The sequence below is a fragment of the Falco biarmicus genome, chromosome 6, assembly GCF_023638135.1.
Source record: "Falco biarmicus isolate bFalBia1 chromosome 6, bFalBia1.pri, whole genome shotgun sequence".
Classification (NCBI taxonomy): Eukaryota; Metazoa; Chordata; class Aves; order Falconiformes; family Falconidae; genus Falco; species Falco biarmicus.
The window spans coordinates 38,138,935-38,165,466 of record NC_079293.1 but is presented as its reverse complement, the minus strand read 5'-3'; the positions used below and the strand labels follow the sequence as shown (position 1 = coordinate 38,165,466).

At 45.4% G+C, this 26,532-nt stretch overlaps 1 protein-coding gene across 2 annotated transcripts in view; it reads right to left on the bottom strand.

Annotated features, from left to right (window-relative positions):
• Positions 1-884: 884 nt before the first annotated feature.
• The window catches only part of FRMD1 (FERM domain containing 1), a 43,067-nt gene continuing 17,419 nt past the window's right edge, over positions 885-26,532 (bottom strand). Inside the window, exons 4-14 of one of the 2 annotated variants that reach the window (XM_056344571.1) lie at positions 18,312-18,391; positions 16,115-16,191; positions 14,289-14,475; positions 11,594-11,749; positions 9,256-9,321; positions 8,977-9,045; positions 8,612-8,786; positions 6,547-6,882; positions 6,281-6,409; positions 5,485-5,564; positions 885-4,284 (exon numbers count right to left, since the gene is read on the bottom strand). In XM_056344571.1, coding sequence (XP_056200546.1) covers positions 3,997-4,284; positions 5,485-5,564; positions 6,281-6,409; positions 6,547-6,882; positions 8,612-8,786; positions 8,977-9,045; positions 9,256-9,321; positions 11,594-11,749; positions 14,289-14,475; positions 16,115-16,191; positions 18,312-18,391 — 1,643 coding nt within the window. In that variant the 3' untranslated portion in view covers positions 885-3,996. The remainder of the gene's footprint in view (positions 4,285-5,484; positions 5,565-6,280; positions 6,410-6,546; positions 6,883-8,611; positions 8,787-8,976; positions 9,046-9,255; positions 9,322-11,593; positions 11,750-14,288; positions 14,476-16,114; positions 16,192-18,311; positions 18,392-26,532) is intronic. The other variant, XM_056344572.1, reaches the window with a different exon arrangement.

Here is a 26,532-nt window from a genome sequence, read left to right as displayed (position 1 = left end):
AGCAGCAGTCCACCCTAGCAGGCAAGGAGGTGCTATTGCTTGACAAGCAGAGAAAGAGAAGCCTCAAAGGCCTTCCAGTATCCCCAAACCAAAGCTGGATGAGTCTCTGAAGTCCTTCAAAATATATATATACTGGAAACACAGCAGCTGCTGGACAGAAAGATGAAGTACAAGAAGAGAAGTCATAAGAATAGGGGCAACACTATCAAAGTACACTAAAAAATTACTATTTTTTTTAATGCTAGCTTTAGTGGCCCATAACATATCCAGAGAAAAGAAACACACACCCAAACACTTACAAGGGAACCCACCGGCAAACTTCTTCAAGAAGAGATGTGCAGTTACACCATGGCACTCCTCCACACATCTGTGTCCCAAGAAAAGCAAAACTTTCCTTTATCCATGCCAGACCCCAGGCCAGCAGGCTAGGTGGCTTAGGGCAGAACAATCGCCAGTGGCACTTTGCCTCACATGGGCTGGTGTGCCTGTCCTTGGATGCAGCCCCTGGGAGGATGCTGACAAGATCTCTCTACATCCTCAGAAGTTCACACGCTCAGTTTTCTTGACTGAACGCCATGAGCAGCTTAACTCATCTCTTCAGTTAGATTCAGCTCCCATTAGTGCTCCCACTGACTCTAACCTGAGCGACTGGGTCCTCAATACCTGACAGAGGCCCCTTTGGCATCGGGCTACTGAGAGCAGCCAGGAGGAAAAGAAGTTGTTCCAGTGACTACAGTGCCTCTGGGTTTGCCATCACAACCCGAGCTCACACGGATTACAGTCTGGCCGCAAATTCATTTCTACAGCCTACCTATCTCAAATGGAAGATGTCACTGACATGCACCTCTTGGAGGAAAAAAACCACAATTATAATGATACACTACTACCTTTTTCTATCCATACTTTATTGCAAGTGTACATATAATTATTTATATTTTATTTTAAACATGAAATTCCTTTCATGGAAAGGAGAAACTTTTACCATTAAAATAGTGATTATACCACGAGTATTTTACAAATATGTACAAATATTGGCAGCTAGTTTCTAACACCAACTGTTAAATGCTTACATAACCCTCTACCAAACTAATTAAACCCAAAATTAATAAGACCTTCTAAAGCCAAAGACAAACAAAAAAATAAGTCTATTGCTAGCAGGAACAGGCTTTTTTTCCCCCATATGAATACAAAAACTTGCATGATAGATATTCACAGTGCTTGTAAGATACTAGTTCATTCTTAGTCTATACACGAAAGTGTCCGGTCTCCCCTTCATATGCATATGTAACACAGTACTGGAGGGAGCTGCGCAGACCACTGAGAAAAGACAGTCAGACTTGAAGAGTTTGCCTTCCCTGCCAGCCATGAATATATACAAGAAACCCTCAAGTACATACAAGGCAGCCGATGCTCACACAAGAGCCAATTACAGTTTTCAGGCATTGGTGTATTTTGTAACCAGCAACAGGAAGATTACAGCATTTCACCAAGTCTATCGAATGTTCAGTAACTGCAAAAAGAAAACTCCAAACTGCTTGGTGTCAGTGTCAATAAATACTTCATCCAGTAAGGTGGATTAGGCCAAAGCAGGTACGAATGTGATTGTCTGAGACAAGTGCGCATAGATGTCAGCATTTGGTGCAAACATGTTTATGACACTTACTGCAGCAACTATACGCACTGAATTTTGAGGTTTTTTTCCCCCTACTAAAAACCATTGCCAGAACCACAAGTAACCGTACATCTGCATGGGTGGGAAAGCAACAGTTTAGCAGGGCTGTTGCTCCAGACCCCTCCCCTCCCCCCCTTTTCCATGGACAGACATACAGACACGCAATACAAGCCATCTCTCCAGCTCCGTGATGGCTGCAAGAACAAGGCTGCTCCCTGCAGCACAGCAACTGGTCCCCTGGATCCTGGCCATGCCTCTCTCCCACAGCTTACAGCCAAACGGGCCCCAGGTAACGGGGAGCAACCCGATAGTGGGATGCTTGACCGAACTGTTCACGAGCAGCCAGATGTCCTTTATTCATTTAGATCTATTTAGGAGAGTTTATTTTGGATGCAGTAAACATACCTCAAGTACTCTGTAAAGGCATTTGGGCTTTGCTTGGAAGACATGGAAAGAGGCTATGGTGAATACACAGCTCCTCATCTTTCATCACAAAAACAAAGAACAGCGTGATCGAAGAGGGCACAGTCAATTAAGCTGCGGCTGCAGTGAGCTTGTGCCCATTATTCATTCCTCAAACATCATAGCCAGGGTTTGGTGCTGGATTCATCTCAGAGGATGTACAGCTGCTGATGCTACTTCAGTAAATGCAGATGCACCTGCATGCTCTGCCTACACCACATTCACTTGCATAGAAATAACGAGATGACAGACTTCATAGATGTGCTATTTTAACAATTTACAGGAAGCCAATTTACCAGACAACTACTAAGCCCACAAAGCCCACCGTCAAAGCAGCAGCTCAAACCATTCTCATCGTGGCCTGGCTTGCTTCCTTTCCTGAACTCAGCTATCTTCAGCTTTTGAGTGATCAGCACTGCACAACACGCACATCCTCAACCAGCAGAATAGCATCAACCTGCTTCTAGAGTTTTCCAAAAAGTTATTACTGTCCACCTGCAAGGTTGTCAAAAGCTGGGCGCAAGGTTACACATGCCTTTAAGTACAAGCTTCCCAAATGCTGGGAATTGACGAGGGGAGGAGGTAGTGGGGGAAGACAGGGAAGGAAATCAAACAAACATACGTTTATTTGCATGTAACAAGGTAGCAGGATGTTTTCCAAACCAAATGCTTGAATCAAACAGCATAGTTGTTATTATTTTCCTAGTGAGAGCCAGCACAGCAAGGTCCACCACTCAGAATCACCAAATGAGCGCGTACCCCTTGGCACACAAACATCCTACACTTCCACCACTATGAGCCCTGCAGCACTACACACTCCCATTTGCATGACCTATCCATGACTAAGCAGGACACAGTCACTCTGTGTGTCCTTCCAAAGCAACTTTCTCCAGTCCATACTTGCACCCTAAGCAGAGGAAAAATTTCTAAGGAACACATATATTAAAAAAACCCAACAACATAAAAGTACAATTCAGTAAAGGGTGATCATGCCTGGACAAATTCTCCAGTCACACTCCTGTCTTCAAGAGCCAGTCGATTTACACTCTCAACTTGTCTGTTGTACTCTCAGAGGCAGCTTACTAATTTGTTTTATCCCTTTCCCCATCTCCCCAAGGACATAAGCATTTATTTACCAATCTGCATCATGGCAGTAGTAGACAGCTGAGAGACAGTTCCATTTGTTGCATTAAAGGGGGAGAAAAAAAAATAATGCATATTGTATTTGACTAGATGCTTAAAACACAAATGACAAAAAAAAAAAAAGAGAAGTAAACTCCTGGCAGAGCAGGTCTTGCTCCCCATAAAGCAAATAGGCAACTTGTGTTCATTATAACAGGAACAGGCTAGACACTTCCACATACAGCCTTCCAAATGTGCTCAGAGTATATCCTGGCCTGACAGCTGTTGGCAGTGTCGCAGCAGCACAAATTCAGGACAACCAAGCTATCCGTACACTAGCATTAACAGAAAGGGACCACAAGAGAAAGGCAGAAAGATAACTGACACAGACTTTCAGTTTCTTTCTGATAAATCCATTTAGACACAGTGTTTGCTTTACTAGCTCAGCATCAGTTTTGGTCCACTGTTTTTGGTTTTTATGTCGGTTGTGTCACTGCTAATGGTGCAGGCCACTTCCATTTTCTGCTCAGACAGACGCTTCAAATGCCAATGTTAAGTGCTACACTCCACTTGATTTGCCCTGTAGTCAGGTCTGCAGAAGTGATGCCACTTACCGATTATGGAGCTGAATAACAAAGCTGCTCACAATCTCCTGCAAAACCAGAGTGACATCACATGTGTTAATGAGGTATATATTTCCATGATGAGCTCTTTCCTGGTATGGAAGAGCTCCAATCTCATTACACCACAAACTCCTCTGGGAGCTGGTCCTCTCCCAGAAGATCCAGGGAGAGGCAGTTCATGGATCGCTTCCCATAAAGGGCTGACTTGGTTTTGCAGTCTGCTGTGGAATAAACGCAGCCATAGATAGACAGCTTGTCCTCCAGGCTGCAGCCAAACGTGTAGCTGTGGGACGTGTCTGAAGACAATGTGGCACTTAGCGGCGGGTGCCGGTGCTTGTGAAGGCGGATGTCATCCAAACTCTGGCTGTGCTGGTCCGTGCAGCTCCTGCTTTTGGGTGATCTGACCTGACGGTTCAGTAAGACACACAGGAATAAAAACAATGAGCTCAGACACAGCCTAAGGATGCTGGCTGTGCATGCTACAAGTTTTCCAAAATTGTTCTTCCACTCTTTCAAAACAGCCCCACCAGTCTTCTGTATCATATTGGCTTAATGAAGAAGCTGTGACTCATCAAGAAACTACAAGTGAACTGAACTGCCATGTTGAGCCAGATTCTAATCTGTACTGGACACTGAGGACACAGTGCATACAACGGACAAAACACTTGACAGGTATCGACACCTGAATGACCCTGACACTTCTTGGCAGATCCATGGAGTCATCCTCAAATGGACAAAGTGCACATAAAAAAAATACACCAACTGCTTCAACACAGTGAAAGAGTTCAAAAGAGAAGAAAAAAAGAAAGTCCTAAGGAGTGATCGAAGTCCTTGTTCAGCAAAGTTCAGGGAATGAAGGGAAAAACAATGAACAAGCTTTTAAAATTCTTTTAGCAGGTAAAATTAATTTGGATTCAGAGACAGAAGAAATGGTGGAGGGCTGGTTTTTAGTTTTGTTTTTTTTAAAAAAAACAAACCACAGAACATTTCTACACCAGTGGGTACAGCTATACTTTGAGAAGTAGTATTGTTTGGCCTTAAAAAGACATCTTAACTTTTTCCATGAACAATTTAAAACATGACATTTTACCATATATAGTTGCCTTTTCTCAGGGGTTTGATGAAAGGAAAACACTGACAACAAAGACTTCAGCACACACAGAGTATAATCACACAAATGATAGCAATTGGGGCTCGAACATCTGGTTTTGCTCTGATGTGAGCTCCTTCTGGCTCCATGAGTAGGAAGATGATCAAGTCTGCAACCCACATCGAAACTGCACGAATGGTCTTGGCTGTATATTGCACTGAAAATTTGGAAGTTATTTATTTTCCATTTCTAGTCTGGAAGCCCAAGACAGACAATAGCTGGCTTGCAAGATTTCCCTGCTGATCACTCTAAACCTCTCTATAATATTCTTGACCCAAACACTGCTCTCAGCCTATTCCTGATAGGAGTCGCTGGGCAACAGCTGGTTTTGGTTACACCATTTAAAGAATCAGTCAAATCCAGACCAATGAAGTTCACCCGATTTACAGCTGTCTGCATTACGCTGGTTATCTGGTTTCAATGCCCACACAGAGGCCCTCCTGCCAAGCACTTACCTGGTGAAGGGATTCCACACTTTGGCCTCTCATTTTTATTAGTGTGACTTGCACCACAGACAGCGATTCCTGATTTATCGCTGCAAAGGAGAAGGAAGAAGTGAAAAACATAGCAGGTTTGAGGTTTTGTGGGCTGTGGAAAACACAAGGTGTTCTTGCAGGCCACATTCAAGCAGTGCTATCCTATAAATATAAATATACATCAGTACGCACCTTCAACACCCGGAGAGTTTTGCTCACAAGTACTCCTTCTTGCCCTTAAGGATCTATGTTTAAAAACTCTCAAAAAACCAGCTTCTCGCCTCCCTGTCCCACATTCACCTATCTTGCTTTGCTATAAAGGCCGTCTGTCTTATGGCCAGGCAGCTCCCCCACGATCCCCATTGTGTAGCATTCCCTGTATTGCGAGCCACAAAACTTTACCTTTTCAATCCCTGCAACTAGCTCGTTACTCTGTGGTTGAACTGTTCAGCTGTTTTGTGGTATACAAGATTTTAAAGCAAATTCCTTCACCATAAGAAGGTTTACCTCAGTTATCTTTTTGTCATTAACTGATAATAAACTTGGCAAATTTGGAGAAGGGAGACCTTGAGGAGCACAGAGGAGAGCAGCACTGTACAATATAGGGTGCTGGCCTTCAACCTCTAGATGAGCTGACTTAAATCCTGTTGCAGCAGGGCAGTAAGTAGCACTGGCAGTAGACTGGAAGACGACAGAGCTTTCTTAGATCCCTCAGCTTATGCCTGTGGCTAGAGCCTAAAGAAAAGCACTGAGCAGTAGCAGAAAGCCATCTCACCTTGGCAGCTAGCAGCGTCTAGAGGAAGAGATTCAATAGATTCTCCCACAGTGGCCTCCTCTAACTGGTCTCCCTCTAAAGGCTCATCTACAGGCACCTCCTCTGGCTCATCTACTGCCAGCTCAAGCTCTAGGAGGAAGAGAGTGGCAGGAGAAGGGTTAGTATTACACTTCTCCAAGCTGCTTCACATTCTCTTACTCCCCATTCTCCTGCAGGAGAAGACACGAGTGGTCTTAGAAGTTGCCCCACATCTCCAAATTCTTTACCATCATCCTGAGAGTCATCTTCAGCTCGCCCTTTGCTGCCACTGTCAATGCCAGAGCTACCGTAGCTGATGGTTGAGCTGCAGGATTTCTCTTTCCGATGCACCCGGTCAATGCTGAAGGGCTCATCCACGGACATTTCCACCGACACCCGGTGCCTGGAATCAGCCTCAATGCCCGACGTGTGAGAGCTGCCATGGCTCCCTGTGGACTGGCGTGAGAGGCGATTATCCCTCCGGCTGCCCCCACTGCTCCCGCTGCCACGCGAGTTCTTATCGCACGGGTCCAGGTCCATGTCCAGCGTATCACTGATATAGGACTCCCGGTAGCGCTTCTTCTCTGAGGAAGAAAGAAGAGAGAAACCAGTGAGAACTTTAACCCAGACCAAAGGAAGGGTAGCAAAAATAATCGGTAAGCTCTGGGACTGGCACAACCCATCAATTAAGAAACAGCTGCTGCAGCTACTAAAAAAAAAATACAGGGACAGTTTTATATTTTGTTTGCTCAACAGATACTGGGATGCTCCACTGGTTGTAAAAGAATTAGTCAGTCATACTTGCAGTAAACCCAGCATTCCTTGAATTAGAACAGGCAGGTAGAGGCAGTTATGATACAGAAAACAGTAGCTTCCAGAATGAAATGCCAAAAACCAAAAAGCAGGGGGGCAGGGGGGGTATTACTTAGCTAACCTAAGTGTTCAGCCTTTAAAAAGCAGAGTACATTGACTGTTTCTTGAAATAGCCATCAATGTGTGGAGACAGCCAAGAACAGGATCCCCATGGTTGGCATTTATTAATGATGTATTAATTATTTCTTCCATGGCTTGAATCTGTTACCTAAAGAGAGATGTACTGAGGGTGGTCAAGAAATCCATGAGACACTAGCAGACACAAAACAACCGAAGGCCTTTTGCCCACACGCACTTGATTAGTGAGGCTTTCATCAGGTGAGCGGCACCTGCCACTGGTCACACTCACACAGCTCAAGGCCACTACAATAAACCCACTGAAGGCAAAGACAGAAATAACCAAGCTAGATGAGACTAAGGGCTGCTTTGCCCTGTACACCGACTCCACGCAACCAGCAGTCACCACTTCAGAGACTGATATAAGCTAGGCAATAACCAGAAACAAGTTTTTCCCGACTTCTGCCTGGGAGGAGTCAGACTATGCCCTCAGACAAGAGGACCAGCTACTGCTGGCTGACTTCCACCAACACTGAAGGTAACGATACAAGGCTTACAAACCTCAGACAGAAAAAGTGTGGACGGAGAACACAGGGAACAACAGTCAGGAAAAAGATAGGTGGGAAAAGCATTCAGGAGAAGGCTAGATGGAAAGGGACACGATCCTCTGGAAGACCACCAATGCATTAAAAACAGTCACTGGGGAGAAGTAGGCTGAGAAGTTGTAGGAGACCCAGCTTGCAGAGTTGGAAAATGGAAAGGGGCAAGCTGAGAGGTGATGAAATGACTAAAGTTTGTCTGGAAGCATACCAGGGACTGTCAGAGCTCAAATCACTGGTCCTAGAGGGGAGACCCCACTATAAAAGACAGATTCTGGGAGTCCTGATAGCTCTCAGCCTGTTTCTGGCACCTGCAACTCCTAGCTCTTAATTGTTGGACACTGTAGACGAAATTGTGTGCAATGTTTAGCAAAGGGTACTGAAAAATTAAGACACAGGTTCACAACCCATACTGCTGCCTGAACACAAGATGATCTTATCCCAAAGGAAAGCTTTTTATTCAGAATTGTTTCCACTTAGAAGCATGTGTCAAACATGGAGAACTGGGAGCACAGAGAGGGAGGATCTCCTCTTAAAGGCAGATATTCCCCCTCTACTGCTCACGCACACACACTTTCTGATCACAGTCTAGCAATGTGGGAGGCATAAACACTTCCTAGTAATGGACTTGAAATACATCTAGCACCTGTATTTCTCTCACCAGCTTCCTGATAAGGCAGAAACACCATCAATTCAATGGAGAGCAGCCACTGCGGAACAGCAGCAGAGCCTACCATGCTGTACTCCTCCCCTTACTAAAGTCACCTGTTCTTCCATCGCATACCTTCAGCCTCCTCCAGTTTTTGTATTTGCTTCAACACCGGCTGAATATTCAGAAAGAGTCGGTGGCTGTTACTGAGGAGCTGCAGCAAGTGCCGTGACCTGAAGGGGCAACCCGTATAGTAAACCAGTTTCCGTGCAGAGGGTAAACCGTCTGGCTGGATCTCAAATTTTTTCCCCTGCATAAAGAGGAGAGATGCCAGTAAAATGAGCAAGAGCATGCTTTAAGCAACACAGCTACCAGAGATAGCTGCAGTCTTATGCGTGTGAGTGACAGGACTTGACATGGCAGCACAGGCAGGCCAACAGCTTTGCCAGGTCCCAGGATGACAGCCCGCTGCCAGATGGCCTCCATTCCGTCATACTCACCAGAAATGCCAGCTTCCCAATGTGCGACCAGGGAAAGTCGTAGAGGAGCTGGCGAACGTGATTCACCTCCTGTAACACATCAAACTCAAGAGTGACACGGGGACTGGCAGGTACAGGGTGGAGTCATTGATGTGCAAAGAATTTGCAAACAACCAAGAATTTGAGATATGCAGAGCCTGGCGCTTGCAGGGGAGGCAGAGGAGCCGAAGTGCAGGGGGAGGACAGGGGAGCTGGGCTGAGTTAATGCTACACCAGAAAGCTTTCACAGCAGTCTGTTACCTGATAGATGTGCATTCCTCTCAGGGTCAGGCCCAGGATAACAGTCGGGCGATCCTCCTTCTTATCCTAAAAGAACAGAAGAGCCTGGAGTCAAAGGTTAATCTACAAAGACCACACTCTTGTTCTGGCACCTACTGCAGGAGAGGTAGCAGGACTCCCCATCACGCAGATGCCATCAGCTCATTTGGTTTTTATTGTGTTTGTAAAGTGCACCTTGCCTTGCTGACCCCTGAAATATCTACACCTAAAATCCCCTCGTACTGGGTATCTCAAGCAGTTCACCAGCAAATGCCCCAGCTGCCCTGGACAGGGAATCCTGTAGCTTTAGTGATGTGAGGGCATGGACAGTTACTGCTCTCCTACTGCCACACGCCGTCTCTAGTGTCTCCATGAACATGCCCCACTCTTGCTCTCCAGGTTACAGTGACCCCAAACCAGAAGGGATGCTTGTCCCCTTCTCCTTGTCCTGTGGTTTTCATCCAGGGACCTGGTGGACCTTAGGTGTCCCTTGGCCAGGAGGGAGCTAATCAATAATACCCAGAGTTACAGGGACCTTCCTTCTAACCTTTTGATCTCAGTGTTGGGAGCAGGTGGTTTAAAATCTTTATGGCTGGGTTGAAATACTGCCTTGTTTTTCCTCATGCTGTATCTTGGTACGACATACTCTGTCTCTAATAAGATTCTTCTGCTTGAAGACCAAAAAATATAAACTAAAACTCTAGTTCTTTCAGTCTCTCCTGGCACGGCAGAGTTAAGGAAGGGAATACATACTTCTCTTGCTAGGAGGAGCAGGAGGAAGAAAATTTGGAGGTAAAAATTTATGGGCTCACAGAGCTCAAACTTTACATCAAAACTTTCTCTCCTTATCTGGCTTGTCAAGATGCAAGTCTTATGCCATCGCATTACCTCACCCTTTACCCCGGTACCACCCGTGTCTCTAGTTTAAAGTCAATAAGAAATGCTTTCTGCCTCCTAAGGGCAAAGAGCTTTGTAAATCAGTATTGGTCCGGAGGAGAAATACAGAGCTCAGTACTTCGTTTTCTTTTGGAGTTCCCAACCTCAGTAGCAGCCATGAGGAGGGTGCAAGACAAAAGTGACTGCTTTTGAAATCTCAGGGCAGCCAGCGTACCAACACCTTCACCTGGCATCTGTGTGCTTGACTGAGACCCAGGTATCACCTAGGAGGAGGACATCTCATCACAAGGCGAGGTAACCATGTCACATAGCAGGAAGAGCAGCACTTTGTGGATCAAACAACACGCGAAGGAGTCAGCAATGCATAAAATACAAGTTCAAGTCAGACAGGAATTTGGATATTAAAAGCAACCAATTTCACAGCCTTGGTACTTTCAGATATAAATTGTATCATGTCCTGTCAGCTGGACTTCTTATGGCATTCAAGTGTAATCAGCCCTCTTATGACTGCGTCATTAACAGCACCAGAATCAAAACGGAGAGGACAGAGGAGAGGTAGGCGCAGCACCGATGGTTTGCAAGGAACTGAAACTAAACCTGGACTACAGACCAAACCAGAACTTCTTTCCTCCAGAAAATGCATGTTTCTCCAGCAACTAGAGCTGGTAGATCTGGTCAAAGGGCACAGATACCTCCCAGACACAATTCCCACTGAGCACAACCAACCCACAAATTTAATTACAAGTCTGAAAGCGGAGTAACACCATTTTGAAAAAAGGTCTAAGCCATTCCCAATTACACAAGCAGGTTTCGCTCATCCAAGTGGAAAATAAAACTGCTCTTTAGTTCTGTTTCTAGACCTAAACTCTCTTAGCATGTGAAAATGAAGCACATTCTGTTTAAGCGGGCTTGGGTAAGTAGTTTAAAACTCAGGGACAAGCAACAATCCAGCAATCCAAAAACTGACATACAGCTGAAAAAATACCAGTCACCAACAGGGTTGGAGTGGTATGAGAAAGCTGAAATGATTCAGTGTCACCTTCAGCTATCACACGGCATTTGTGTGAAAGCTGGCTGACCTCTTGTCACCATTTCAATGGACTGCAACAACAAAAAACAAGACTTCTCAGTGATTTCCCTGGTGCAAGTCTGCTGACAGGCAGGGACAAAAATTAAGTTTTGCCATTCCTGCGGCCAGTTTCTTGGCTGAGGTACAAAACTAGATTCCAGTATATACTATACCTGTACACTGGCAACAGATTTGTTTGTGGGGGACAGGCCTCATTGGCTGAACATTTTAGACTTGTTTGGCCTCTCTGAATCAGAGCCAACCATCCCTTAAATACACAGAAAGCGAAAAATGCAATGGTGCACCCAATTAACGATGGGAGAGAAGTTCAAAATAAGCGGCTCTTTGTTTAACCTTCTGCAGCCTGTAGAAGTGGACGGGCACATCTTCCAGCAGGCAGGACTCCTTAATGAACTTCAGCACTGCTTCTTTAGCGCTCAGCCCTTGCTGTTCTCGGTGCATCTCTGGGGCATGTTTCAAGATATAGTCGCTCCCTCTCTTTGCAATTATCTAAACCACAAGAAAAACAAACAGGTCAGCAACTCTTCAGCAATCCCCACAGGAGGCAGCTGTGATCAACAGCAAAGCAGAAACTGGAGGCGGTGCAGGTTCATACGGTCCCTCGAGATGTTAGCCCTCGTTCACCTCCACCTCCCTAGAGGATAAGCATTTAAAGCAGCCCAGATGATACTGGTATCTCTAAACAGATCCTAGATGGCAAAATCATAACAGACCAAGACTACAGAGGTCGCATCAGCTCTTTTCACTTTTAAGCACTGGAATTAGTTTTCCTAACTCTTGGCATCCATAAACGCTTACGGGCAGATAACAAATAGTGTTCCTCACGCCAACACAATCAACAGAAACATCTCCAAACACTGCAGAAATGCTAGGTGGTCCTTTCAAGACCAGAAACTACACATTAGGCTTATTTAGCATTTCCATCCTCAAAGGGGTAGATAACACTATCTCAAGGTATTTTTTTTTTATCTGTTGGGAGTGCTGGCAGGCACGTGGCTTTGCTAAGCAGTAGAAAAATCCTCACCAGGCCTTTTGCTTTTGCCCTGTGAGCGCCTAGTTCCCATGCTTGCCAATGTGCCCTCTCCATACAAGCTTACAGGGCAGCCCGGCTGCCTCCCATGCCAAACTGGGCCCTTCTAGGCTGCAAGTGGCATTGATGGTTAAGAGGGGTGCTGGTTGAATTCACTTCACAAAATCCACCACCACTGGCGGCATTTAGAACTGGATCCCACCACGTACCTGAGAACATCCTGCCAGGAACAACGTGCCCAGGCTCAGAACAACCAGAACCCATCACCACTTAGTTCCCACTTCCATTTTATATTAACTGCCTTGTTCACTCTGTTCAGTAACACCTCTGCCCTCCTCTGTGTGCCTTGCCAGATTAGTTGCCCTCCCACGAGGAAGGCTGGGCTTGGTGGAGGACAACACCGATGCCATCAGTTGTGCAAAGTCAGCAGAAAGAGGCATGCCAGCTCCACAGTTCAAAGCCGGGTTTATCACCCCAGGGCAACACCACCTCTCCTCACTAGCACAAGGCTTGGGGCAGCGCTTGGCCAGATGATCTGAAGCACGTGTTGGAGGAAGAGATTGTGTTGGAGGAGGAGATCACTCAGTATCTCCCTGCAGGAGCCTGGGGCCAGGGAGAGAAGCGTCCCCACGCCTGCCAGATTTTGCTCTTTGTAACGATGTAATAAATCACCCACATACTTGCTTGGGGTTGCGGCTCAGCACAGGTGAGCCAGGCTTTGTCTTGGCCTTTGCAATGTTTGCCAGATGAGCAATTGTAACCGATAAGACTTTTAATGCCCCAGAAAGAGCAGCGTGAGACCCACCTTTTCCAGCCCTTTGTTAGCCACCTCCTGCCAGGTGCCCCGTAACAAGGAATAGCATGGGATGAAGGCCTGTTGTCTGGGAGAAAGGTGCATTTCTGCACAGCAAGGCAGGCAGGCTGGGACTCATACATAAAGGAGACTACCAGCCTTGCCTCCCCAGTGCAACCCTTGTCACTGCTCTGAACCTTCTCCCCAAAGCAAGGGACAGTGCCACCTTTCAGGGGAGACAACTCACCCAGAGACAAGTGACCAACTACCAGAGGCATCTGGGTTTTTTGACAGCTACCCCAAGACATGATCTGGGCTAAAATCCAATGTCAGAGGAAAAGGGGGCTCCAAAATTAAATCAGTTTACAGAGGAGGGTCCGTCCAGGTCCCTCCAGCAGACATCAGCCATTACAGTGATGTGTCTGTAGCAAAGCTATCTTCCCTTTCTGTTTTTATGGACTCTAGTGTGTTTATCAACAGCTTTCTTGCCATTTTACCACAAGAGGAGTACTCTCTGCAGGTAACCAGCTCTGACAGAGTCTTAGCTGATCTGCCTTCATTTGACAACTAAACCAACTCTTGGCTTTCTAAGCTGTTTGTAAGACTTGAAGGGCACAAGCCCATGTGCACATGCTTATAAACAAAACATGCAAATCCATTTCCAGGCCCTTCCCTCTTCTCTTACTGCAGTTAACCCAGAGATTAATGACAAAGAAAGCACCAGAGGCACCGCACAGCAGTACTACCCCTTAGGGTTTGGGTCTATCCATCCCAGAGGTAGGCATTAAAGAAATGGGAACAAAGGGCAATGGACTTGGCTTCGCAGCCCTGAGGTTTTCTGTAGAGCTTAGGTTGTGCAGATCTGGCTGATACACCACTGCAAATACACAATCCTTTAAGCCACAGAAGAATTACACAGCCACAGTCAGAGTTACTCATCTGATACCAACACATTCCCTCACCAAGGAAGGGTACACACCACCCACCTCACTGATGAGTGAGCCCAGGAGGAACAGGCACCTGCATCCAGTGGAAAGAGAGGAGATATCTCCTGAGGGAAATTCAGGGTGATGCTTTACCACTGCCTGATCACTGAATCATTGCAGTGGGAGCTGGGGAAATTGCGTGCCTGCAGTTAGGTACCACCTTGACATAGCTCCTGCTGTGCATGCAATCTGTTGACAGAAAGATCCCCCAAGACTTACCCATTGCGGGAAGTAAGCCTGAGGTTCAAAATATTTGCCAGCATGGACCTTCTCCCTGTAGTTGCCCAAGTCTGCCTGTAAGCTGTAGGCAGCCAGCAAGAAGTAGATTTCTTCTTTGTGGTTGCACCGAGACATAAGTACTTGCTCTTTGAGATGGCAGTAATAGAGCTGCCGTGCCACCTTATCGCTGCAAGACACAAAGGCAAATTTACTTGAAGAAGAAAGTTCAGGCTGAGATAAGGCCCCTCAAACACATCCTCCTTCTAAGAGGAGGGATTAAACTTTGACATCCCTGACGTGTGCAAACGCCACCCTGATACAGTTGTGTGTGTGTAGGGAGCATCAAGCCAAGATCAAGGTCTCCTCCCATTAAGTGTTGTACAAACATGGGAAATGGTAGCTTCTGTCCTGAGGAGCGTAAGATCTAAGAAGTTAAGGCAGAAAGTAGATGAAAGAAAAATCATGTCACACCTGTTTTGGAGACTGACTACATCAAGCACTTCTGTTTTTCTGGAAAGCCCGTAGCAGTCGGGAGAGTCAACTCCCTTGAATCCCAGTCCTGTTTCTTGCACACCTGTCCTCCTTTCCCCTCTAAACCTGGCACTGCTTTTCCAATTTCACTTTGCCTTAGGCTCAAGGTACTTTTCAACAGCTTATTCCCTTCAAGGTAGATTAAAAGACACAGGAGCCTTGGGCTTGTTTTTGTCTTCTTCCTCAAGCTGCTAAAACAGAGGTAGTCTGATAAGGCATAACTATCACACAGCGTCGATAACCCACATACCGCCCCGCTGTAAGAGCTCATGGGAAGCAGGCTGCCGACAGGTACATATAGATGAGGTGCTGGACACTACAGTCTGCTCATAAAAATGTGTGCGTATAGTTTGAAGGGGCCATGTAATTACCTCTGCACGGCTCCACAAACCTCTCAAATTACTAGGGCAAGAGAAAGTTGCTTGTGACACTAAAGGATATGTACATCGGGGGTGGTAGAATGCTATGCAATCTCCCTTTGTACCTACAAGCAAATCTAAATAAAACACACTTAACAGCCAAACAGACTCCAGAAGAAAGACTCCTCTGTATCCAAAATTAAAGAATATGAAGAGAGAAAAACAAATAAAACCACCAAGCTTTGTCTGAGATGAGAACAAATGCCAAAAATTTGGTAAAGATTTTAATCCACCCAAACGATCCCAGCTCTTGGCTTGCCCAGGGGTCACAGCCACGCCAGAACTGCTGATGCAAATTAACTCTGTCAGTTGTTCATTTTTAACTACCTCATCCTTTGTTCTGTACCATGGGTAAAACTGGTGGTGTTTTAAGTACAGCTCATATTCCATGTGAATGGACTACAAATGCAAAACTCAAAGAGACTTATGAAGTAATGTCTTTTGTCCATTTACAAAAGCCCATTTCCAGGGGCAGATGACAGCAAGCACTGCTCAGATCAGAAAACAGATCTGAAGTTATTAGTATGTGCTCTGGTGTATAAACAGTGCTTTTTTGTATAGCCATCTGATGTTTTTCACACAACCAAAAAATGCAAGCAAAAGAGTTAATTTTGACATTGTTGTCATTCAGCCTGCTCTCTAAACACAGATGGAAAAGCAGTCACAATTTTCCTGGGGATAAGGAGTACGATTCAGGGGGAAAACATTCATAGTCGAGTGAGGAAGTCTGTGAAGGTCTTAAACAAAACCAAGGGGATTTTTTTAAGCTTATTTCTGTGAGATCAAAGATAATGTTTCATTAAGCTCATCTTTCTTGCCTTTTGAGAACACAGTGAATAATTCAAAATACAGCAACTACCGCAGAAAGGATCTTACCTTATTACTCTTCCATTTTCTACGTAGTATTGTACTCTAAAGAACGCAACAAAAGGAGGGCTGAATTTCTCTGTTCCCTAGAGCAGAAGGGAAGGTGGTGGAAGACAAGTTCAATAAAGTTCAGCATCCAAAATCCTGGTTACCCTGTCTAGTAATGTACTCTTCTCCCAAGCTCACTCCCCATACTGCTTTTAGTTTTCTCCTTTTAGCTCTTGGCAAGTTTTAGGAGGGGGTGGGGGTGTAAGGAATCTGACTTCTCAGTCTCACAACAACGAGGCACCATGAAACATTTAAGACAGGCTGAATGGCAAAACATCCTAGGGAGGGCAGAAGATTTTAGATGGTGAGTATAAGCAGGTATGAAAGCATCCCAGTGTAGCCTGGGGATGCCCAGCCTGGCCCAGTTACCTAGCTCAGCACCTGGCAGCACCGCAGACGCATTAGTGCTGAACGCAGCAAGTTTAACACAGCCTCCCTCAAAGCAGCAGGCAAGGCGGCAGGGCAGCGTGCCACACTGGCACGGCTGTGGTGGTGCCAGGGCACACCTGGGAGTAACCAGCTCCCTCTGCACCGCACCACATCACTCACCACATCACTCAGCAGGGACACACGAGCTGCCGCGTTCAGCATTTACTGCCCAAGGCTGAGGTGCACCAGCCTGATATTAACTCCTTGCCTTTTGCTTGGCAGGGCTAATGTTTAGTTATTCACACCTTCCTGCAGCCACAGACCAAACGGAGACATTTATGTCTGCTTCACACCGAAGCTGTCTGTTAGAAGCAAGCCAGCATGAGTTCTGTTGTTGTTTCAACTACAGCCTACCTTTCAGACTTACAGACTTGTTTAAACAGGAGGAAAAAAAAAGAAGGAAAAAAGGAACATGTTATCTTACTAGCTTATTCTCTCATCTTCCCTACTTTGCCACTTGCTTCTCTAATGTTCATACAGGTAACTTTGCTCACAAAGGCAGTTCCAAGGCTTTGCTGGTCAGACCCATCTCACTGGGACAATGCTGTGCACATCTGATGCAGACAGCAACTTCTTGATCACCATGCAAATATTTACATTTTATTTCTGCAGCTTACTCACAGTCCTATTTTATCAGCTGGACTGGGCTTTCCACCTGAAACCACTTCATAAGAATTAAACCCCTGTCTGCTAAGCCAGTCCAATATCCCAACTCCTCTCAGATTTCAGTACTGCCAATAGCAACTCTTTCAGCCTTTTATGATTCACCTCACACCAGAGGTTTGACACTTACCCTGACTGAAGAAGTCTTACAAGAATCCAGCCTCAAAGCAGCCGCAAAGCATACCCCATCCTGCTGTGACCAGAAAGAAACACTTGCCTCGGGAAACCCTCACTGGCTGGACAGACAGCCACCCCGCATGACTGGCGGCTGTCTTTGAAGTAACCCTCACTTGTCTGGGAGAAGCAGTATGGGATAAGAGATCCCCAAACTTCACTAGTCATCTGCAAACTTCTCTAAGCAGTAGAAATGGAAAGCATGCCTACTCTGCAAAAGAAAACCCTTAAGGAAGGTGGAAAAAGTCATAATGAGCTAATCAAGATACTTGGATGTAATTACATACTATACCTTGTTCTAGACTGCAGCTCCTCTAATAATGACACGCACAAACAGGCACTATCATGTCTGAATGACCAGCACTAAACAATTACATAGGCTTGTCTTTATTTCACACAGCTTTTCCTTTTCTCTCTCTTGACAGAGCTGGCTAGCCTTAAAGAACTAAGGATCTTCTAGAACAAAACATCCTTCCTCTTGCCCCACTGTCCTTTCGCACTGAAGAGTCACAGCTCCAGCCCTCTCCCAGGGAAGGTTCAAGTCACAAAAGGTCGTTTTAGGCTGTTCTGCTCAAGGACAACAATGACCTCTCCAGACTGTTCATGGGTTTGGCTAAGTTCAAAAGGAAGACTGACCAACTGACCTTTTCCACTCCTGTAGTGGTTAAACAGCAACTATGTGGCTACAACTGCTCAGGTAAAGTTGTGCAAGGGGCTGGTTTTGCTCTTTTAATTAATTGTGCAGCCATGCACAAGTCACTGCATCTCGCTACTGAACAGCATTCTGCAGACCATCTTTAAGAAATGCTTTACAGATCTAGTTTAAGAGCTTTATTTCACTGTGTAGTCCACTACTAAAGAAGTAGCCTCTGGAATTAAACAGTTGTCTTACTTTGGTGGTCTCTTTTTTCCATTCCTTTGAAAAGTATTTGCTAAGCTTCTGTTCCAGGTCTATAAAAACATATTCATTATCTGAAAAACAAGAGGAAAAAGCATTTAATGTTAAAGATTCAGAAATTCTTATTAATTAAATACTTAGATGACTATACAAATTGTTTCCAAACAACACACTTCAACACAAAGCTGACCAGGGATAGACAGAGCAGGGAAAAGAGAGGGCACCGAACCTCTTAAGTATGTGTACTGCTCCAGACAGTACGGAAGGAAGGTCAGCTATGCCTTGATTCAAGGTATGCTGAACTAAAGCTTCCCAAACACCTTAGCCAGAAATGCAGAATTCTTGCTTTATAAGAAGCCACTAACAGAAGGCAAACATCATCTTACCAAGTTAATTGCACTGTCAGTTTAGTGGATTCAGTTTTTTATTACTATTAAACAAGCAAGCCCTACCTAAACTTCCATTCTGCTGTCACGTAGCACCATTGTCCAGCATGGCATAAGCAAGTGGACAATCAGGTATCTGACAGGTTTCATCCTCCACATATGAATGGGATCCTCCGAAATGGTGAGAAGGAGGACAAGCAAACCCAAATGCTCTCCCCGTAAGGTCTGGCGTCTCCTGCTCACACCCAGATTCTTTCATAGAGCAAAAAGATGAATGAAAAAAAGGGAAACCTGGCCTGCCTCAAAGGACCAGGACTTTCCACCCAGGTGAGGATGAACAAGAGACAGCCTGAACAGCACATCATCTTGAAAGAGCTTTGTGCTGCTTTCAAAGCCATTGTTCTGTAACACTGCTTACCAATTATCAAATCCAAATTTAAGAAGTGAAATATTTTTTTCTGAGCCTTCTCAAGTCTCTTAAAAAAAAAAAAATATCTGATGGGTGTTTCAGACTTCGGCAGCAATGCCAGCTGAGCACATTCACCTGACCAGTCCCTCTACTCTTTGTTCTTGCCGAGGAAAGTGTTTTCACAGGTGACATAACTGCCAAGTTGAAGAGGTTGTTCCTTAGAAATCAAAGGAGCAGGGAAAAAAGGGGGGGGGGGGGACACGGACATGACCAACAAAACCCAACACCTTCACAAAACAACCTTCTGCTGCTGAAGACCAGTCCAGACTTCTAAGCTTTGACTTTTACTTTCTGATGTTTGAGAAAAAAAAAAAAAAAAAAAGAGAAAGGAAAGGGAGAATAGAGGTAAAAATTTCCTAATGGAGGTTTACAACCAAACGAGAGCCTGCACTCGTCTCTATACAACAGGTGAAGGACTGGCTGGGGCCAGTGGTAGACCAGGTATCCAGGGGGGGTCTGAGCTACCTCGCAGCCATCCTCCCAGAATATTTCAGTTCCTTGCAGGGGCAGATACAGCAAATACTTCCTTTACAAGCTTTTAAAAAACAAGGAAGCAAACCACCACCCCCATCACCACCTCCTTCAGCTCCCACGTCAAGCGAAAGAAACCATACCTCAGGCGAGCCAGAATTGGTCCACACACCACGCTAACAGGAAGCCTTGTGTAAAATACCAATAACACTGAAGACAGTAAAGAGGATCTTTCCTGCACTGTACTGATTGCAGCTGTACTTTTAATGTAATTACAATACTGTGTACCACATTGCTTGAAGTGTCACATACATATACAGCACAGTATTTAACAGCACTGCTGAAAAGTGCAGAAATCCTGAAAATTTTAGTGGTGGAAACTTAAGTGCTGTAGTACACAAGGTGATATAGCAGTTGTTTTGCTATTTTGAGGAGGAGAGGAATATGTTTTAGCATCACAGAGACTGCATCTTGTACCTGCACCTTCACTTATGCCTGTAAGACAGGGTGGCTGGCAGGCTCTGCTGACCCCCCAGTCCTTGCTTCTCTAAGTCCACTAAGATCAGATAACGCTGCCTTGAAAAGGTTGATAGAAATCCTAGTCGGTGAGAGATGGGTTTGGTCCATCTCTCGGACTTTTGTCAGCTGCCAAGCTGATAAGCGTCTCTAAAGCTTTTCTTAAAAAGTTAAGTAAAAGCTCATTTAGGAATCAATTGCCCAGCAAGCGACAGGAGTGGGTAACAGAAGCACAGCACCCAGCCTGGGCTTCGGCAGCCCCAGGGCAGGGCACTCACTCCAGCAGGGGTTCCTGCAGTGGGACTGGGGTGCTCCTGCTGGCACGGCAGTGCCACCACGGCCTGTATGGGTTCTGCCAGCACCACTGTGCTTAGCTGCCACTTGTAAAGACAGCAGGGAACCCGCATGGCTGTAACAAGCTGTGGGGTCAGTTTTCCCTTCTTGTCCAGGAATGATCCCATGCTTAGAAGTGTTTACGGGAACACATGAATTATCACTCAGCCACGAGGAAAAGATGGCAACAGCAAGCACATACCTTGAGCCACCACATCACACATGGATACTGGGACAGAAAGAGAAAAAGGATGACAGAGCAGTTCCACTGTAGTAAAGCCGTTTGTTACCCACACTCCACAGCCCCTATTTATCTGTTGTATTAATTAGCTTAGAGAGATGACTCTGGGAGAGCCCAGATGCCAAGCCTGAGGACTGCAGGTCATTATCATGCCTACTGAGAGGTATACATAAACCTCAAGAATAAATAAGGCTGAAGGAGGAGGACACCCTGATGCATCAGCTCTCCCTGGGGGTCCCACTCTTCCCCAGCCCAACATCCTCCCTCCCCTGCAAGAATGCAGCACTGCATTCCTGCCTTAATGAAGTTAATATTGCTGGAATGTCAACCTGAGTGTAAACCTCCATCTACAAAAACAAAGAGGTATTTCCCTCCCCAGCCCTATGTGGGCTGTGTTTTGGGATTTTATTTTCCTTAAGCTGGATTAGTGGTGAAACTTGGCAATTTTTTGCCAGATGCTAAAAGCCTCTGGTTTGCAACCAAGCACCTCTAACAGATATGAGAGCACCAAATCACAGCACCTCAGAGCAGTGCTGTAAAGGACAGTATAGAAATGCACAGATGGGCACCTCTCCAGGGAAGAAGTGCCTGATCTGTGGATCCAAACAGGGCTGGATACTCAGCAGGTACAAATTGTCATTGGTTCACTGGCCTCAGCTGAAGGACAACTGAAAGGTACTAAGAAGCTTGCTTAGAAGCATGTATGCATGCAGATACGCACCCATCCACCTGCAGCTACTGACACTGCATTTGTTAATCTCACCTCAGCACTGTCAGTGAGCTTAAAAATATATCATATATATCATATCAGCTTCTCTTAAAAGGTTCCCTCATATGTATGTGGGATCCATCCATCCAGATACCATACCTGGCATGACACCACTGCACTGCATTCCCAAGAAACATACCTGACCAGCCAGCCAGCTTGCAATAATACAATTTCCACATTTCTCCCAATTACAGCTTTTAAGAACCCTCACGTGAAATGGAAGGTTTATGCTATAAAACCTCACTTCAAATTAGGCAGTCACCAGAAATGCAAATACTCAAGCGCTCCTACTCTTCAAAATTAGCTTAGCACGTTAACGTATTTAAGCAAATACAGGATGTGCATTGTTGCAAAAAATAAAAAAATAAAAAAATAGTGGGCCAGGTCTCCAGTCAGAAAAAAAGTGACACAGTTCCAGTAAGTGATGCAGAATTACAATAGGCATTATTTACACTGCAGGGAATATGGGAATAGAAAGTTATGACTGTAATACAGGGTCAAATCAGTTCTGAGTTGTTACTCCAAAACCCATTATTTTGTATTAACCAGTGCCTCTCCATTTCATTTTTTATGAAAGGTAAGTAATGGTGAACACCAATAACCTGTTCTCCTGTGCTCGTTTTGGGCTAGGAGCACCGAGAAATTCAACAGAGGTAAGTCCTGTCCTACCAAGAGGCAGAGCTCAGGCCCCGTTGACAGCCAGGAACGTCCCATAAACTACCTTGCTTGAGTCAAGTATATTTTAATATTATAACTATTTAGACAGTCCAGAAGATTAGGATTCAAATAAAATGTGAAGTAATGTAAAGCCAAACTTCCACATAGCAAGCATTTCTGTCTTAAAGAGAAGGGGGCAAAATTATTCTTTGCTATAGTGCTTCTCAGATGCTGCAAGAAGCCTTATGGCAACACCACTATCTCCCTTGAAAGGCAACAGGAAAGAGACTGGGAACAGAACAGAGAGATGCTGAGGCCAGGGGAGAGCTAAAGCTTAAAAGACAAAAAAGCACTCCAAAATACCTCACGTGCTGTAGACCTCACACAACCTGTTTAGCTTCCCTCAACACCAACACGGATTTTTTTTGTTTATTGAAGAAGAGCTGGCTACATACTCCTCTCGCATGGGGAGCTCCCTAAGCTTCCAAGTGCTGGTGACCTGGGAATGTCACTGGGAACATGGCATCTGCTCCCACCATCTCTACATAACTTCTTGACGCTCTTGGTGTTACCTTTCAAGCCGACAGAAGGAAACCTTGTCCATTTTTCAGTACCTGGTTGATTAGTTTACTAAGGGGTCTAGAACAACCTTGGGTTTTAGCATTAGCTGGAAAGTACACATATCCCAAGCGAAGAAGGGAAGAACCACAACAGAGGCTGGGAGTAAAACAACGGAGGTCCTGGGACAGACAGAAGGTACATGGAGGGGAAGAATGAAAAGAGGCAATATCAAGAAGCCCAGAGGAGGTGTTGAGGTCTGAAGACCGAGATAAAGGCTGAGTCATTCCTGATGATGGGTAGGTACTGCAGGAATTTTATGTTGGCACCTTACAGTTAGTAACAAGGCATGCTCAGGCAAAGATCTTTGCACTTCCAACAGTGTTGCAAGTGATTCTTCTGCACAAGAAGAGCTGCAGAACCGTTTCCAGCACTTCTCGCACAGGAGCGAACAAACTCCTTTGAATTCTCAGGCAGGAAAGCACTTGGCTGGCTGTTGTACTGATGCTGAAGGAGAAACAGCTGACAGCAGGTGCAGGCAAAAAAATGCCTTCCTAGGAAGAGAGCACACAAGTAAGAGAGCACCCAAGTACTTCCAAGGAGTATTATATACTTTTTGAACACCTGAACCCGCTGCAATTCTCTCAAGGTGGCATACTTCTGCATGTTCTTCTTACAGTGCATTTAACTCACGCTGAGGTATCAACACCATTATAATTAGAGCTGTATCTTAGGTTAGTACAGAAGAAATTCAGAAGGGAGATGCAACTATCCAAGCAGATTTAGGGAAGGAGAGGCAGAAGCAGGGGTAACAGGGAAAGACGGATCTAGAAATCAGGGGGTAGTCTGGAGAATTTCTGTTGTCATTTGTCTTCTTAAAAGGCCCTTTGTTACAACAGATATCCACCTAATCTAAATGTAACATGGTAGTGTATTCCATCTATGAACTTCAGAGGACACACAGATGCAGAAGAGTTAACCAGAGGCAGAGTGGTCGTGGCAGAGTCAGCCACCAAGCCCCTTGCTAAGCCTGTGCTGGGAGGCATGGGTCTGGCAAGGGGAACAGCCATAGCTGTAATAACTGAAGGATGATCCTTGAGAGAGAGAAACTGAAGCAAAGGGATTTGGTTTTGCTAGAAAGCCAGCCTGACAAATTGATAAGAGGACGCAGAGAGACAGAGGCAGGGCGTAGGAGCTGCAAGCTTGCTCCTTCCGAATCGAAGGCTTTCATCTGCTCGGGCCAAGCAAGGTTTGCTCCTAGAAAGAAGGCCAAGATTCAGGATCGAAGGAATCTGAGTTATAACAACAAAGAAGGCCTGGCTGTTCTTTGTCTGCTGGCAACCAGTTTTCTTTCAGAAGACCAAATTGTGCGGCTGCATATACTTTCTGACAACAAGAGGGAAACCTCCTGCAGGGCACCAGATAAGGTTGACCCTGCAGGAGGAGCTGCAATGTAAGACCCAGCTGCTGAAGCCTACGGAGCCACCTTGAACCTGACAGGGTTCCAGGGTCTTTCACTGCACAAACTACAAGGTAAAAATGCACTTCAGCAGCACACAAGGTATAGCTTGCTTGATGATCTGTGACAAAACCAGAAGAGCAACACATCACAAGCTTTGTGCTGCCGTGGCCTCCCATTAACGTACGCTCCTGAACTCAGTTTTCAAAGCTTCTTATAGACACCAGCTTTCCTCCTCCCCCCAAATATAGTTGGTTGAAGTGGCTTTCATCCTGAGAATAAAAAAAGCTTGAGCGTGAAAGGGTTGAAAAATTCTGTCCTGCCGCCATTACTGTTACCTTAAATCCTGAACCTTGCCCTCAGCATCTATAAGTCAGAGGTAAAGGCAACAAATTTAGGCAACGAATGCTGGGAGACATGCTCCAAGACTACAGCTTAGATCTCACAGCATTCATGGTTGTCAGTTTGTATAGTGCTTTGTGGTGCTGTTTTCATTTTTGCCACACTTAGGGGTTAAATTTCTGTTTATGATTAAGGACCCCAACCTCTCCCCCTCACACACATACTTACTATGAGACCAACTGAGCATTAGTGTATCTGTACAACGTCTGCAGGTCAAATGGGCTCCTAATCCAGATAATCCACCCAGTGTGATTGGTTACAGTTCTGTAGAAATCCTTTCATTTTCATTCTCTTGCCACTGCTGACAGAGTTTTGTTGACAAATTAGCCGCAAGGTAATGGATGCATGAAGATTAGAATACCTTGGTTTGCATGCGGCAACATCAAATCACCAAAAATAAATACACATTAAGAAACCGGAAAATATACCCTTATTAAAACAGGGCAGTGGTTTCTTAAAAAATGACAACTTAGAGCTGCAGCACAGAGGTAAAAGCATGATGCAGAAGAGGAATACTTCGGTCTGAAATGCAAAGGCTTCCTCTCCAGTTTTCAGACATCTAACTCGCCTCTGCCTCGTAGACCCGCCTCACACCTTCCCTTCACAGCCTCTGCAGGACATACACCGACTTGCTGCACGGCCAAGGCAGTTTACTTAAGTACCCACAAGACACCCCTGGGCAATGCAAAACTTAGCCAGGCCTCTTGAGATGATAGCTTGCCATGAAACCAAAAATCCCTGAAAAGAAGGCAATGCCTTAAAGGCTACTTCCAAATGCCAGAGATGCAGAGTGCTACATTTGCAATAGAAGCAAGACCTCACCACTGGCAGCAAGGGAGATGGATCACCAGTCTATTGGCCAAAACAAGGTGGGGGGGAAATTAAGCTGGGGAACAGAAGACAAAAGATCTCCCTTGCTACAGCTCTACAGTAATAGACCTGGATCTATTTTAAAAACAAAATAAAGAAACCCCTAAAATCCACCCCACAAGACTCCAGTCAGCAGGATACTGGACTTTCAGACTAAAGGTAGGGACCAGAAGCAGCAGCAACACACCAGGTTTGCTCCCTCTAAAAGCAGGGCTGCAGCCTTCCTGGTGGCTACTGCCATTCAGGCTGAGAAGCTCACTGCTGACACTTTTCTGTTGTCTGGCCCCAAGAGTTTCTTAAACAGGCACAAACAAAAAAAAAAAAAAAAAAAACCCAACCTTCTCATCCAAAATCCTGACACCTACCTGGGTGACATAGGGAGGTGGCTGTCAGGAGGAGCCAGGGTGAGCATGAGGAGCCTTCAATTAAGCAGCTTTACGAACTGAGCTACAGCAAGCAAGAGTGAGAAATAGTCAGGGAAGGAGAAGCAAACAGTTAATTCAGGCTACTGGGCTCCTGCAGCTCTTTTCCTTGACATTTTTCTAAGAGTTTTGGGAAGAATTAGCTGCTCTAAAAAGGAAGAACACTTTTGTGAAGAGAGAAGGCTGCTTATGTTTAAACCTATGGGTAATATACTTTAAGGTCTAGCCAGCACAGCTCTACTATGCCCTTTGGGTTGAGGTAGTTACACTGTGTTTCCAACAGGCTGGAAGGCATCTGGCACAGTAAGAGTATTATGGGGCCAGAGCCCCTGTACTTGACAAGGTGAAGGAAACTGCTCTGCAAAAGATGGGAGAGAAGGAAAAAGCAGGGTTCAGACAAAATGAAGCAAGATACATATGAAGGGGAAAAAAGTGAAAGAAACAAGGAGAACAGGAGAAGAGCAACTAATTCAAAGAAAACGGGAATGAAATTGCCCCATCTTACAGTGGAGGACAGGAGCTCCAGTTTCACCCAAGATGTCCTCTAACTGGAACAGGCAAAAGTTGGTATTAAAATAAAAAGGGGGGTGGGGGTGGGGTGGGGTGGCGGGAACTCACAGGAACACAGTTGTAAAAAAAAGTTAAGAGCATTCAGGTCTTCT